Source organism: Amphibalanus amphitrite, unplaced genomic scaffold, assembly GCF_019059575.1.
Source record: "Amphibalanus amphitrite isolate SeventyFive unplaced genomic scaffold, NRLGWU_Aamphi_draft 001344F_arrow, whole genome shotgun sequence".
NCBI classification, from domain to species: domain Eukaryota; kingdom Metazoa; phylum Arthropoda; class Thecostraca; order Balanomorpha; family Balanidae; genus Amphibalanus; species Amphibalanus amphitrite.
This window is the reverse complement of record NW_024882837.1, coordinates 113,823-130,772: the sequence shown is the minus strand read 5'-3', so window position 1 is coordinate 130,772 and position 16,950 is coordinate 113,823. Positions and strand designations below refer to the sequence as shown.

The window sequence follows — 16,950 nt, the reverse complement described above, 5'->3', positions numbered from 1 at the left end:
ATGGCACTGGTAGTGCTGCGCCTGGAAGTGTGCTGTGCCGCAACACTCCTCCTGAGCCGCCAGACGGGCATCCTTCAATAACAAAACTTCCAAAGGCACAGAGGGTAGCAGGTCCCCCACAAATATGATCAATGATCAGGTCATGTCTAATTAATTCTGGTAGATGGTCACCTTCTACTCATAATTGGCATTTCATTAATGAAATACCGTCTCTATCCGCGTGCATTTGACGTTCTACGAAGTAATTTTAAAGCGGTCGGCGCTCGCGTCCGCAGCCATTCATGTGCTTCAACGAATCGATTCGCGGGACAATTGCTCGAGTCGACGGGCTGCGGCAAGCGGTGCATGACCTAACGCCAAGTGAAGGGCGCTCGATGAATGTGGTGATCGACAGAAATTGATGCAGCACGACCGCCTCCAAAGCGCCACTTTAAACTCCTTGTGCTTGTTGCTTCACTTGCACTAGGTATGCGTCAAGGCGTCAGCTGACTGAATCTGACTACATTCACGCGAAGTGCGGTGCTGTTGGAAGAAATCCACGCATAACTTATGCCAAAGGGAACTGGCTATAGGCCATTGACCTCTACCACTGCTTTATTGGTCATTGCTATACGTATGTAAAAAAAAATCAAAGAACTCTAAAGCCAGGTTAATTACTTTGCTTTGAGACTATTGTTACAGGAAAAGTACTTCGATTTATCATTCATTCGTAATCAGATTAATCAAGAATGTGGTGTTTGCTGTCACGTACCCTACACTTGCCATATCTGTATCATCAATGTTATTGCCCATTGCTTAGGCAAAGTGCACAACGGCAAGTGTGGATGCTTGCCAGCAATTTCCACTTCGTTTAGTTGCCACCCTTGATCCACCCTAGCGCTGATTAATTAACCTCCTAATTATGAAGAACCTGATATAATCACTGAATGGCCTCGGGCAGCCTGTTGGTTCGCAACAGCGCTAGAGGAAAACATGGTTTTCAATTTAAGGTGTTATGCATTATATTCCTATCAGTTTATAGTGAACAGCAGTTAGGTACGATTATATCAGGACACGGTGAAAGCCGTGACCTGGATAGCATAATATCGTGAGACATTCTCGCTATGTTTTTCGTTCAAAGCCACTGTGGACTAAAACCGCCCTCCACCTCCAACACGACTTCGTACAACTGTAAAACTCATATCGCCCCACCTTTCCACCGCCAGAACAGCATAATTACGCCCGGGGCCAAATTCCACCGTCCGCCGCCGACGAAATTCTTCCAGCGCCCTCCGCGCACGGCATGCAAACTTGGACGGCTTACCTCCACAAGGCAGCACTCTTATGAGGCGCCACAGGCCCGGTACGCCCGACTAATCTTAATTAAATCGATCTGATCACCGAAGATTGAAGCAGAGCGCCGTCTGGAGGCCCAGACTGCGCAGTGTGATGGTACGAAGAGCGGCAGCAGAGCGACGTCTATGGAATGACAATCAGTGCGCAGGGGATAGGTGGGGCGGTGACCTGGATGGGGGGTTATAGATAGGAAGGTGGAGAGTTGGTGCGATGGTTCCGTAGTGGTTTTCTTTGGTGTCCCCGTGAGATGTCAGCTGGGTGGTGGTGCTAACTGCTAGTGTATGGTGTCTTGTCTTGTGATACCGAACTTTTGAGCTTTGACATTTCCAAGCGTGTTTTTGGAAAACAAATGAAATCATCAGAAGGACTGGATCAGGTGAATGTCTCGTACAAAACGTTTGTTTAGGTCACGGAATATTGAAGTGAATGGACCTTTTCACAAATGCCAGGAATCATTTAATGTAAAAGGTAAGCAGCAACTCAGTGGTAACACGCAACGCTTCCACGCGAATTACCCATTCAGAAACACCACTGGCAGCGAATAAAAAACATAATTAAACAATCCAACTATTCCTAATTTTTACTGACTCGTAAAAACTCCGGCTAATGCCGGTGATATTTCCCATGTAAGGCAGCACTCCTGGTGCACTCGGTTTAACTGGCCGAGTGCACAATAAAAATCCGGCAGTGTGGCTGCTACCACCGCCCTAACGCGGCCTGGGCATGCGTGCCGTGACCTGAAGACGACTTCCCCTGTCCGGAGTCACAGGATTACGGTACGTGCCTGCACGATACGCTATACTCCTTGAAAAAAAAATTTGAAAGTAGGAGGGTAATCAGACATTCTCTTTTAGAATCTACCAAATGTCTTGTCTGTTTCAGAGGTGTATTATAATAATGTATTAGCAAGAAACTGATGTGTGTAGTTGAGTCATACTCGCATGCATTCTAACTAATGAGCTGTTTGGTTAATGCCGCAAATGTCATCATTTGCTGCTGTGCTGGTGGTGTTTCGTGTCGGGCTTCGCTGACATTTTAATCGGCCGTGAAACTCATACACCTACTGTCGGCAGCTCGCGGCCACAGCAATGGTGCCGACTGCAGACCAGCCCACAGGACGTGATGAGTGGAATCGGAGCAGTTCAGCGGCGACTGGAGCGGCAACTAGGGATTGTCGCCGTCACTAATGTCAGCTTCTTCGTCATTGTCATTGATGCGGCCGAGAAACAGGAGCCCTAGAGATCGACGATGGAACGAAACCAAGTCTCCAAGGAAAACGTAACAGTCGAGAGCGAATTGGGAAAGTTTGTCTTTCGTTAAGATATCAAACTTGACGACTTTGCAATCTAAATTAAGCCACAACACTGAATTCGGATGGAGCCGAAATTGGTTGTGACAGCCTCTCATACAATGTTGATCGCGTTACGTAACTAAAACTGAAAGGAGGCAAACTGAAAGCCTTGAAGTATACCGATTTCTTGTTATTGTTGTTAGCAAAATCGCATTGTTCGGAATGTAAGTCAATGCATAAAGCATCGGCGTCCCCGTGTCTGAACAGTAAACTCCCAGCGTATCGGGATAGGCGTGTCACAGGGCTTTCCAAGGCAACATTGCGCCCCCTGACAGGCGGTCTGATCGAATAGTCTGTTTTAAAGGCGGATTAGGCCCGTGTCTCTGGAGCTTGGCTGACTGATACAGCGTTAATCCGCGGGACTGAACGGACGCTCACCCCACTTCTACCGTTCCTGAATAGGATCCCGTTGAGAAGAGAGTTTGCCAGATGTTAGCTTTGTTGCAAAAACCTCGCACATTCAGTGTGGGCGCATTAGGCTGCTGCCACTCAACAAGGGTATTCGAAACCGGTGTTGCGCCTCAAGAGCGGTCTTGAGAGCGGATTGAAGTGGTACGGAATATGGTTTACCCACTTACCAAGAATACAAAAGTAGCATTAACAATAAATGCGGAATTTAGTGCAATTTGTCTCTGATTGGAGACAGCTGGTCGGTGTAAAATCCCTCCCCTACGCCACCGTATTCTCATCCCTTCTCTTATCACACCCACCGTCATTGAGCCCAGCACACTACCCAAGCACACATACCATTGAGGCAGCTCGTCGACGCCAAACTGTCCCCATGGACTGTGTCCATGGCCATTTTCCCGTCCATTAATCATGACCGGCAGACAGGGCCGCTGTCGACGCCTGTGTACGGCGGTCCCCTGGTCCGCTTTGTCCATAGACTGTATCAGACTGGCGTCGTCGCCGACGCCTTATCCAATCTTCGTAACGACGCCGATTGCCTGGGTTCAGCGCGGCAGGCATAAAGCCAACGTCAGCCACGGAGCCAATTCGGTGTCGGCCGCCATGCGCGCATGACGCATGAGATGAGCGCGGGCAGAGGCTAGAGGGGAGAGAGAGAGGGGGAGAGGGGCGGCAGGGAGGGAGGGAGTGATAGAGGAGAAAAGGAAGGATAGAAGGAGAGTGAGAGAGAAGAGTGAAAGAGGAACCTGTTTGCAATTTACTGCTCATTATTTGCTGTTTTATCGTGACTTAATGATGGTAGCACGTTGCTTAGTAGGAATAAAAACTTATCAAAATGTTTTACAAAATCCATATTTCATTTGTCAAATCCAAACACCGGTACCACAGTTTCCTGTACAAGGCCGATGCCATGTCACACTTCCCCTAGCTCAGGTTTTAGGAATACTTATGATAGAGTATGTATAACAGTCATGTCTGTAAACGTCGTCTGTGTTCAGTGAATTAAACAACGGCCACAAACAAACATGGCAAAGGCTACAAGACAGTTACATCCCAGCTATTGATTGCTGTAAGTGGAATATCCCCAGCACATAGTACGGAACTACTAAATGTTGATTTAGCTCCTAACAGATTCCAAGCAAACGCACCATAACACTCCATTATATGTGTCCCAAAATGTTAGACCCCGTTGGCACACCCGAGGAGCGAACGCTCGAAAACCTCCTAGTCAGCTGATGGCTCACGTAGTATATAGTTAGTTACAGTTAGTTATAGTTATAGTTAGTTTTCTATACCAAGATTTAAAAAACATATGCTGCTACTCCGGGCCAGCAATGGCTCTTTTCTGGAGATTCCCCGGCTGGAACTCTACGGAGTGCAGTTTTTACCGTTCTTGTGCTTACGTAAGATGTAATGTGTCTTGCACCGTTAGGAAATGAAACTGGGACACCCATGGTAATCTAGTAGAGGTTAAGAAAACATTGCGGTCGTAGCAAGAGACAATTACCGTTCGCCCTACCCATTGTGCCTCTCCGAAACTCTACCAGTGCGTCGTTGTGTTCTTTCACTGCTGCTGCTAAACCCAACCATGGGCGATGTTTCGACAACAAAATTGAATGAAATGAAAGTCTTCTTCGCTAATGAAATTTAATGCACACGTAAAATGCTGGTGCTGCTCAGGAACGTAAAACTAAAATGCTCTTTAAGTGTCTCTTTCTACGAATACACATCTCTAGAGGTCTATGAACCCAACCAAATTACCGATGTTTGACCACATTAAATGTCATTTGACTTATAGCTGTTACAGGCCCGACCAATTGCTTCACCGATTTGTTTTATTGTTCATACGACCGGCATATCATATATCCCACACCTTTTCCTGGAGAATATCCTGCATTTACCAATCAATAATCAACACGACGTAGTGTATCCTTGTGCCAATACACCGAGCCTGGTCATCAGCTGGTCTGCCAATATCAGCGACAATGCAGCGCCTACGGGAGACCTCCGGTGGGAGCACACCCTTTCTCTGGCTGTCGGGTCAAGGTCGGCTGTGCCCGCGGGCAGAAGATGACCTCGTTCCCCGCCGGATGGGAGGGTGTGTCTATGCCAGACGGTCAGACAGACGGCTTGGGCAGGCACCAGGGAGGGGTGTGGGAAACAGTTAAGACCTGTCTATATTAAACAGTTCAGACATGCGAAGGCTAGTTACCAGAGCGGAGAGGATCGTTATTCCGACAAGACTGTCTTCTCAGTTTGTACCAAAGTGAGACGGCAGGGCCCTCCCCCACCGGAGAAGTGGGGAGGGCATGGGAATAACCCAGACCTATATCTGCCAATACAGCAGACTGGACAGAACGGCAGAAGTGCCAGTTCCCGAGAAGAGCCGTCCAGGCCTGTCTATATCACATTGGGAAGACGGACAACGGGACCAGACCCAGAGCGGGATGGGGGACCGTCCAGACCTGTCTATATCACACGGGGCGCAGACAGGCGGCGTGGCCAGGCACCTGGTGGTACCATTGATTTCCCGTTACGGATAGTGGTGCCGGCCGGCCGGCCAGCCCGACAGATGAAAGACTGCCGACTGACCAGCCGGCCGGGCGGTCGGTCCAGGCTGGGTGGAAGATAGACGGCCGATCGGTCGAACCAAGCTAGGTGCCAGATCAGAGCCCTCAGTAGGCTGGCTAAAATAGTGAATCATGTGTTTCTGTAATAAATAATGTTGATTAATGCAGAACTATGTATCCCGAGACAGCGTTAATTAGCACATTTGACCATGACCGAATCACACAATGAAATTGAACCACATTCCGCACAAGCTAAATTTGACTTGACAAAGGTTTGCCCGCCGTGGTCAAATCATCCTCGCCCTACCGACTCGCAGTTTCGCTGACTGACAGACGCAATAGACTACAAACGGGGTGATTCACGCAGCTGAATTGGCCACCCAGAGCCACTAACTGACATCGTGACAGGCGTTCGCGAGCTTCTGAAGTAGCACGCAACTGCTCCATGAGAGGTTTACTGTAAGTGATTCGAAATTTGATGGATTTTTATGTGTGGGTGTGTCAATTTTTGCGGGAGGGTACAAATTTCTTTGTGTTTTCCAAAACAGTTGGGACTTGGGAGCAACCATAGATGACATACATAGATAATGTTATTTATGGAGTAAGATAATCCAGCACTTACAGCACCATCAGAAAATCCTATTTGAAATATGTAAGCAGAGATCAAGAGCTGTGAGCACTAAAGCAACGAAAAGTATGGAGGCCAGGAGTCTTCAGAATTTAACTATTGCATAACCCACCCCAGGACAAATACTGCTACAGTTGACAACGGGTTGTCGCCTTACGTGTAAAACCCTTACCTACAGGCTTCTCAAGGTTTAGAGCTTCAAATGCACGGCGTGTAATGTATAAGCGCTGAGACGGAAGCCTGCGTGACACCGCTGGGGCAAGGCTTTATGTTGGAGTGATTAACACTTGGGCGACATGGAAGTCGGTTTGCTGGGGGGCGGAAGCGGTCGGCTGTTCTCAAAGGGAAGTGTAGAGGTCAAGTGGAGTCCAACGCAGCTGCAAAGGCGCTCTGTGGGTCACCATGTCAGTATTCAGTTGTATGACAGCTGTTGTAGAACTGGAATGGGTACTCTGTGACCTGAATTGACTTTTGTTTCTCATCAGAAGTGGTGAGACTGCTTGATCTAAAATAGATCCTCAGATTTCCTGCAAATTGAGGTGATAAAAAACTGGTAGCCAGTGAAATATTAATGACGTATTCGTATCGCAATCCCAATTACTTTTCTTCAGTTTCACCAAGAGTTAACCTTAAATCATAATAATCCAATCATAATAATTCAATCAAGGCTAAGCGTTAAGCATTCTAATATTTCTCTTTGTCTTCGTTGTCAAGGTTATACTTCAATCACGAGCTATCTGGCGTTCTAAACGTTACACTGCTATAGTAGTGAAGCAAGGGACAAAATCGTTAGATGTGTTGCGTGAGGTGATAGGGTATCACGCACTGGCGAGGTTAAATGGGTTCACCATCGCTTTGTTTAACTTCACCAGGCAAATCAACACTGCTAAATAATCCAGGCAGCCAATTTGAACAGTGTTGGAGCAGGTACAGACTGCACATCAATAACTCCCGCACCAACATCGATCTATGGATTGCGGAGCGGCGACGCGGCGCGCGGGGCTTTGGGAAGCCTCTCGGCCTGCTGCCACCTTCCGGGGTTTGATTAGGCACCGGTCTGTCAGACTGACACGGGTGGCAGTCTGGCACACCGTCAAAAAACGTCACTCGTGGGTCTGTCACAACGTTTAAAACCATTACAAACGGGTCTGCCATGCCGGTGTAATGACTTGGGCACAGAGCGGGTGGGATCAGCCTGGAGATAACTGGAGCTGTATCCGAATTACGGACTCAGCAAAACAGTGAAAATGTGGTCGGGGGTTTAGGAATATTTTAGTGGTTTTCCCGAGGCCATTATTGATAAGTATTCATTTAAGTATTACTTCGTTCATCGAGATGTGTCGCTTTCTCTGAAACTTTCAGGTTACGCAACATTAGTAATTGTTCATAAATTATTGACGACTTTTTTCAGTGTCAATGCGTGTCAAATGATAATTTGGAGAAGTTTGACTTTGCGATAACAAAACGATTATCAAACTCAGAGACCTCCAGCCAATAGCTGGCTGTTTGGTGATCCCTTCTGACTGCGTGAATGCATTATTTAACATCTACAACTGTCAACAACGCATAGCGTGAGCGGGCTCGACGTCCGGCTTTAGAACTAGCCGTCGCATGTGGCACCTGGATACTGGACAACTCACCTGCCATAACGCATAGCAGAAGAAGGAACCCGACGAGCTCCATCGTAACCAGTCCGAACCGTCGGCCCAGCCTGTTCCCCATCGCGCTGGAGGCACGTCCATCGGCCATCACTTGATATCACGAGTCACGGCTGGTGCGTCATTAAACTCGTGCACCATAATCACCAATAGAGATGTGATAGCACAGCGGCACTTCCACGACACCAACGCAGTGACACCAGTGTAGTGAAACCACCTTGAAGTCACAGAAATAACTTAGATGTCACTATGCGAGTTGAGGCGAATGGCCCCTCATTTCACTCAAGGACTTCACTGTCGCAATGTCTCAATGGTGAGCTTTTCAGTGATCGTAGTTCAAAGAAGACATTCGCAACATGGGATGGTGTCCGCCCAGTGACTTCGGAATCAGTGTGCGTCTGATGGGACCTTGGACAACACGTTCAGTGATGTCGGCATCAGTTGATATCTTCCTTGATCGGCGGAGTTCGGAGAAAACTGGATGTCGGCTGACTTCTTCTCAGTGTCAGTCAGGTTGATTGTTCAGGTTTGCCATCACATTAGCTGGTATGTGATGCGTCTCAAATGAAGCCCGTTTACTCTGAAATAGAGGAAAAGAGTTTCAGGTTCAAGTCGGTGGCAACTATTCAAACAAACAAGCTGCCCCGCTAACCGCGATGTAACTACTAACTTTCAGTCGTTTTCAGTCGTTTCCAGTGTCAACACATTCCTCCCCATGATCTACAGTGTCGCTGTCCCATTAAAGCTACCATCATCTGTGGCCAGATTTCAGCGTTTTACAGCGCTGTAATCACAGTCAGCTGATCGACTATTAATCTGTTACCGGGAGCGTCCCTCTGAGGCCGTTCCACAGCCGTTCGCCGACCCGGTACACATTTCCCAGGGGTGTAGATCAATTATGTATGCACTCTGTCTGACACGGGCTAGTGGCTGGATCGGTTGGAAAGAGGCTGGGGTGTGTAGGATCAAATATCAGGCACGGTGACCAATTTGGACATGAGATAGAGAGAGAGAGATGGAGAGAGAGAGAGAGAGAGAGAGAGAGAGAGAGAGAGAGAGAGAGAGAGATTAGAGGAGGTTTACTGAGAAAGTGACAGGTGACAATCTGTCACTGAAATGGGGTGAATTTCCATGTTTGGCACGCTTGACAGACCTGTCATCACGTGTCGTCATCGGAATAGTCATCTTTATCAGTCATCTATCGCTCTGCTGGCATTGGTCTGTGACAGGTAGTAAGTATCCTGTCACCTAGATGGCCGATGGGGTGAACTGTCACAATCTGTCATCAGTCACCTCTGACGGGTGGTGGATGCCATGAAGTGTTAGGTTTCTTACGTCATCTCTGGCAGATAACAAAAATAATTTGAAATTGAAATAAAACGTCATTTTGTGGAATCAGCATCACCTTGCCACAGTGATTGGACGGGCATTACAAGAGGCACACAATTGAAAGCAAGCAAAGTGTTTTAATGTGCATGATCATTGAGTGCCAGAAAATATGTCAATGTTTCTGTCTGAACGGAGCATTTCCATGAAAACGAAAGCTTCAAATTGCTTGGCGAGAAACACATTTGTTGCCATTTTCCGTCATTAGCCCCCGGCATTGGAAAACTGAGGGCTGCTGTATTGCCAAGTTACATAACACGTTTCAAGGCGGAGTCTATTGACCAAGTTGAAAGGTTTCTCGTAGAAAAAAAAATAGATAGACTCATGTGAGAAACCCAGTAAAGAGTACAAGAAAAATGCATAATATGCAACTTTGATGCACATGATAGCGATAAGTGAGAGTAAATGACGATTTCAACTATCAATTTTTCCAGAGCACTCTCCGCAATGGCAAATCCCTCAAGCCTTAATAAATCATCTTATGACGCTGGAACAACCTTTCATTTGTCTTTTATACGCAGCAAGTAATTTCAGTGAAACTCTCATTGATCAATTTCGTTTGGCAGCTGTCCATCCTTGAGAAAATCGACACAGCTAGCACATGTTCGGTGGCCAAGATACAGCGCCACCAAATCCTCCGAGTGCTCAATTCGAGCCGTGATTGGCACGCCCGTGCTCTCGGTCCCAGGAGATCGCTTTCTGTTCTGAGGACGGGAACACACGGTGTGGTCGGAGCGATAGCTGTCGAAAAGAGCTGCGGATGGTGCGTAAGGCTAGAGCTGACGACGGATCTTGGCTTCAGTGTGGGTCATAGGACACAGGCCCAGCGAGCGTCAACCAGTATCAGTGAGCACTGGGTGCTGAGAGAGAGAGAGAGAGAGAGAGAGAGAGAGAGAGAGAGAGAGAGAGAGAGAGGAAAAGAGAGAGAGAGAGAGAGAGAGGAAAAAGAGAGAGAGAGAGAGAGAGAGAGAGAGAGAGAGAGAGAGAGACCCCTTAGCTCCGACAGACCCATCAAAACCGATGCGGCCTCCAACAAATACATTTTCCCAGTGAACGCAGGCAGAATTTAAGCCAAGTAAGTGCTAACCAGACCTTTCCCCTTACTCCAAAGATAGGTACTTTGGTTTATTCTTTCATTGTAAAACTTAAGAGGCTTTTGAGGAGACATTCATGTTCTGAGGAAATATATAGGTAACGACTAACGATGGTAAGCTAACAATTAACATTATTTGTAAACAATTATTGTGTTCGTGATTGAGCTACTCCTTGTTTAAATGGTTCTACGGCACAATCACAATATCATTGAATCTACCTGGGTTTCTATTTCATTACGTCAAACTAACTAAGAGTTCACCGGAGTTATGATAAATTAAAAAGGCTAAATGATGGTAAAAAAGTCATCAGATATTCCTTCAGTGTTCACAACACACTATATAGTAAATACAAAAGTATGTATATCGCTACTTGCGTGATCTGCTGACATCTGTAAATGTCTTTATTAGATACCCCCAATGTTTAATTTCAATTAGCAATAAGGCTTTCACTTTTATATTTAGTTTTCAATCTGCTCACTGCTCATAAGCCAACAGCAATCGCAAAGCCTCCTGATTTTCGCACGCTGCAGAGCCTGTAAATGAGAAAACTGATTAGTCCCAACTTAGATGTGATTTCTGACTCGGTGTAATTGTGTCATGTCATTCCAATTGCCAGCTCCGACTAATCATGTCCCAGCTCATTAAACCGACTGAGACTGCTCCTCCGTTGCTAGTTTGTGCTGGTCAAGATGCTCTCAACGCCTGGGAAGATTGACAGTCTAATGGCATTGGTGATGTTTCAACAGAGACCCGAGACCGATCTAACAGGTCTCCAAGAATAGTTTTGGAGATCCAATTGGGGGAAAGGTGCGACAATCGCGAAGCGGGCTAATTTGGCATGAAAATCTGGATAACCGCAGGTTGGTTTGAAATAGACAAACACTATTCGTTAGTATGATACTGCTCGGTTTTGTTAGACGATTGTCACTTGCAGACCTATTATAAATGCTTCGTGCGTGTCATCGTAGTCAGCAACTTTTTTCTTAAAAGCTACTAGGGAAATTTTAGTGTTATCAAAAGGACGCCTTCAAGGAAAAATGACACAAAAACGCACTTAAACCTGAGAAAGTGATATCTATATCATAATATGTCGAGCAAACAGCAATCGCTAAGAACGCAAAACTCGGATAGATATTGAAATAAGTTTATCCAAAAATGGCCGATAGCTAAGAGTATTGGTGAATAGCGCACGAATAGTCTGAAATTCATAGGTTCAAGGACAGCGGAAAATCTAGAAGTTTCTCATAAATCTACTGCTCTCAAAATCATGTCATCGTTAGGGTTTCATCGTTTGCAATTTGCATCACCATCAACACTGCTGTGGGTATATATTGCACGCTCGTATGCACCTCCGTATACCGCTGCCATTAAATGCACAAAAGATAAACTCTAGCGGCCGTAAGCCCCTCTACAGCTGTGAAACATGCTAAAGCCAAGTTAACCCGCGCCCGGCTGGGGGTCCTGGATTTCCACGCCCTGCTGGGGGGGGGGGTGTCTGAACACCCCCCCTGCTAACTCGGCTCCTGGGCCACGTAGCGATACGCGGAAGGCGGCGTTCGAAAGAGCGCCAAAAATAATGACGAAATCACTTCGGTCAATTTTTTGGTCAGGTCAAAGGTCAGGTCACCAGAGGTCATTGAAGGCAAAATTTTGCCGATTTCCAGGTCGAATGTCGACAATTTCCAAGAAGCCAACGCATAACTCGGGAACCAATAGAGCTACAGCGCCGCGGAAAAGCGCATTCGATAGCCCTATTAACGCCCTTTCTGAATAATTCTCTCAGATTTGACCTAACGTCAACGGTTTTGCCTGCAGGGGGCAAAAACTGCAAAAATAGCTGATTTTTTCGAAAACAGTTTTTCTGCAATAACTTTTGACCCAAGCCTTGTACGAGCTTACTTTTACCGGCATCGTGTTCCTCTCGTCAAGACGCATCGAATGAACTATAACTTGACCTTGAAAGGTCAACTTGAAAATTTGACCTCAGGTCAAGGTCATGACCTGACCGGAAAGGGTCATGTTGCATATCAGTCGATCCGTATCGTCGAGCTGAACACACCTAAGGCGTTTTCATCGCTCTAGCATGCCGCTATCAAAAGTTATTTGCGAAAAACTGTTAGATACCATTCAAGTTCAAGTTCAAGTTCAAGTTCGGTGTATTGAGGACATTTCCACATAGTGGCTTAATATTTAGTCCGAGTCAGAGTACATAGATAAAAACATGACACAGTCAAAATCACAGTAAATCACAATCGAGAGATAGGTATATAAAAACACGGTCCAAAGTCGGACAAACCAGACCCTCGACTAATTCGACAGCCGGCGCAGAAACTCGGTGCGGGTTGCAGAGCCGGTGACAGCCGGCGACAGGCGGTTCCACGCCGCGGCCGCTCGGTAAGAAAACGCGCGGCGCGACGCGGACAGGCGGTATGGAGGCAGCTCGAGAGCGCCCGCCTCAGTCGACCGGGTGCTGCGCCGGGAAACCGCTGTACGAGGGACGAACAGGGAGCGGATCGCCGCGGGAGCGTGCGGGTCCCTCAGCGCCCTGTAGACGCCGAGGCAGTCACGGCGCTCAACCAGCTCGCGCACGTCACACCAGCCCAGCGCAGCTAGGATCGGCGATATATGGTCATGCCTGCGCACGCCAGAGACAACCCTCGCACCAAAATTCATCGCCTTCTGCACACGGTGAAGGTGGCATGCAGCGGCGCCACCCCAGACAGAGAGGCAGTACAGGATGTGAGGAAAGGTATGACACTGGATAAGGAGCTTAAGGATGTCGGGACTAAGATGATGGCGAATTTTATACAGACATATAAGGATGGAATTGCACTTTTTGACAACGTTGGAGATGTGCTTTTCCCAGGATAAGGTGGGGTCTAGGGTCACTCCCAGCATCTTCACGAATGGCGAGGGTGTTAGTAAGTAGTCTGGCAGGTTAAGGTGGAAGGATGAGGTTTTCTTAAGGTTTTGGGCAGTGCCGACAAGGATCAGAGTGGTCTTGGATGGGTTCATTTTTAAGGAGTTGGATGTGAAGTAGGAGAGGACAGCACGGAGAGTATCCTCCTGTCGGGATTTAAGGATGGATAGATCTTTAGGACGGGCCGAGTCAAGTAATTGGGTGTCGTCGGCGTAGGAGATGAGGCGACCGTGAGGAAGATAGGATGGAAGGTCATTTGTGAAGATGCTGAAGAGGATGGGACCGACTAGGGAACCTTGCGGAACCCCATGGGAAAGAGGCAAGGACAAGGAACCACCTCTCACCACCTGCCGTCGGCCAGTCAGGTAGCTACGAAACCATCTAGAATCAATGCCATACCAGCACAGCTTTCTAAGCAGAACGTCATGGTCAACACTGTCAAATGCCCGGCTCAAGTCGATGGACGTGACGGCGACAACATCGCCATCGTCGACACGCCGCGTCATCCACTCCACCGCGTCGATCAGCGCGTCCTCCGTTGAGTGTCTAGATCGGTAAGCATACTGTGACGGAGCTAAAAGGTGACAGCGAGCGAGATAAGATGACAGCTGAGTACAAACAATTTTTTCACACACTTTTGATAACACAGGTAAAATAGAGATTGGCCTAAAATTGCCTGGTAGATCTTTGGCACCGGACTTGTGCAAAGGCACGACTGTAGCGAGCTTCCATGTGTCGGGAAAAGTACAAGAAATGATGGACGCGTTCACAATGTGTAAAATATGAGAGCCTATGACAGTAAAACACGATCTTATAGCCTGCAGCGGTACACCATCATGCCCGACTGCGCGGGACGAAGACAACCGGCTCAGAGCCAGCGACAGCTCCGGCAGCGTGGCAGGCTGCAGACGCAGCCCCGCCGACGTAACACACGGCGGCCGCGGCGGGAGTGGGGAGGGGTCACTGGCGGACAGCTCAGCAGCGATTCGCGGCCCAACAGCTGCGAAATGGGCGTTAAAAGTGTCCTCTTGACCCGGTGGTACCCCCTCGCCAGCACCAGCTCCACCACGGGAAGGACGGAAAGCGAAGTCCCTGATGTTGCGCCAAAAGGCTCGGCGATCGGAAAGCATGTCACTGGCTAAAAAGTCGCGCTTGCACTTGATCAGTCCACTTTTCACACAGTTCCTCAGTCTCCGATACTCGTCCCTGTCCGTGTCCGTCCGAGAGCGGCGCCACACGCGGTACGCTGCGTCTCGCCTACTCATTAACTCCCGCAGCTCCGGGCAGTCCTCCAGCCACGGGCAGTGGGGCCGGCGAGGTGTGACACGCTTCACAGGACAGTGCACGTCAAGTACGCTCCACCAGATGGCCAGAAAAGCACTCACTTTGTCGTCAATCGAAACTGAGTCATAGACAGCATTCCAGTCGGCCCGCAGAAGGTCCAGACACACCGCGTCCCAATTTACCTTGCGCCACAGGCGCGCGGTGAACGGGGCCGGTCGGCGACCCCGCACGCCCACGGGCGCCCGGACGATGACGGTGAGATGATCCGCGATGACGTCAGGTGGTGGGACTACCGTCGCGGTGAGGTCCGGGACGTCGGTGATGATGTGGTCGATGAGCGTGCCGGCCGGCTCCAAGTGTGTCGGCTCGGTAACCAGCTGGACAAGGTCCAGCTCGTGTAGAGCAGCCTTGTACTGGCGCACACCTGGGCCGTCTGGTCGCAAGATGTTGATGTTCGTGTCGCCGAGACAGAACACCGGTCTCCCATACCCCCGCGCCGCCCGCAGCTGGTCGTGCAAGTCGTCCACTGCGCCAGCGACAGGGCTGGACGGGGGACGGTACACCACCCCCACCGTGGCTGAACGGCGTCCTCCGCCGCTGATACACAGCCACAGCGACTCGCACGGGCCGCCAGAGGGGATGGGCAGGACAGCGGCTGACAACCCTTCACGGTAGATCACCGCTACCCCGCCCCCACGGCCGGTGGATCGTCTCCCTCCTCCGGGAGGGGGAGGGCGGTCTCTCCTCTCGATACGGTAACCGGGGAAAACCAGTATCCTGTCCTGCGCCGGGTCTGTCAGCCAGGTCTCCGTCGCACAAAAAACGTCCAAATCGTGTTGTCGGAGTAGCCGGTTAATGTCGTCCATCTTGGGCACGATCGAGCGCACGTTCGAGTGGCCGATGCTGAGCGCACGTTTCATTGTGCGCTCAGTTCGGCTCGGCTCCCAGCACGCCGTCTGTCGAAGCGTCAGGCGAGCGGGCGAGACCAGACAGCGCGCACGGGAGCCCGCGGAGCCGCCAGTCCGGTCGGGGTCACGGTTCCCCCTGCTCCGCCGCTCCTGCACCCGGCGGCCCGCACGGGCTCCGCGGCGGCGGCGGCCGGCTCGCCGCCCACCGGCGGCCCCAGCACGGCGGCAAGCAGCGGCCGCTCTCCTCGGCCCGGCCGCACCCCAGGCCCACGGTCTGGCATCGCCCCTGATCGGGCGCTGCGGCCCCAGCCAGAGCGGCAGGTGGCCTTGACAGCAGACCAGGTCCGGTAGAACGCGGTGGAGAGTGGTGTGGCTCGCTGATTGGCGGACAGTCTTTCCACCTCTTCCCAGACCGGTAGAATGCGGCGCGTGTACCATTCGTGACCTAAGATGACCTCAGGGGCATAAACAGGGGTCACAGACACCATTTTCATGTTCAGTGTGTCTAAACCACTTGTAATTCAGTGTTTGGGAGTGTTTATAATGTCATTTATCCAAAAGAGGCGCATTTCAATTTTCTCCCATTGTCTTATAATGGGGAGGTCGCAAAATTGACCTGACCTTAGGTCATCGATATCAAAATTCTGAGATATACATTTTGTACATGCTATTGCTCTTAGCAATCGCTAAAAGTTTCAAAGCCATCGGTCACTCGGTGTAGCTATGGCAGACATTGAAACTTTTTATGAGGTGAGGTCACTTCAAGTGACCTGGTGACCTGACCTTGAATGACCTTGGTCTGAAATTTTCACAACATGTGTAGAATTGATGTATAATAAGGTGTACCAAAAACGGCGGCGCTCCGCGCCGCCGTTTTTGAGATATTCGCGAAAAACCACAAGGGGGGTGTTCAAACACCCCCCCCCCCAGCAGGGCGCGGGTTAAAAGACTTGTAAGCTATTACAAGATCTTCAAAAGATTACCTTGCCTTAAATGCGTCCATCAATTTCCCCGAGAAGACCTGACCATTCTTCGCTTAAGAAACGGACTTAAGCATGCAAGCTTCACTGGCATAGCTGGCTCATTTTCAGACTATTAGTCGGTTCAACGGCCACATAAGTGTAGTTTGATTGTCAGACACGATATTAGCTAAATGCACCAGCACCAGCTTATTTCAGTTCTCCACTTTCTGGTAACGTGAGGTGAAAAGCCGGCGATAAAAACACTTTTATCTGTCGTGCTTTTGCAAGCCTGCTGTTCGCTGGCTCCATACATTTCACAGAGAAAGTATAGATATGATTTGTCTATCATTATTCCACCAAAGGCGTGATGATCCAACTTATTCGTCAGTTTTACAACGGCTTTGAAAGAATCGTAAAAACATAAATGAAATGCTACCAACCTTATT

At 49.1% G+C, this 16,950-nt stretch overlaps 1 protein-coding gene across 1 annotated transcript in view; it reads right to left on the bottom strand.

Moving 5' to 3' along the window:
- LOC122372316 (zwei Ig domain protein zig-8-like) overlaps positions 1-8,530 on the bottom strand; it is a 32,901-nt gene extending 24,371 nt beyond the window's left edge. Inside the window, exon 1 of the mRNA XM_043349385.1 lies at positions 7,933-8,530. Coding sequence (XP_043205320.1) covers positions 7,933-8,041 — 109 coding nt within the window. The 5' untranslated portion in view covers positions 8,042-8,530. The remainder of the gene's footprint in view (positions 1-7,932) is intronic.
- Between the last annotated feature and the right edge of the window lie 8,420 nt (positions 8,531-16,950).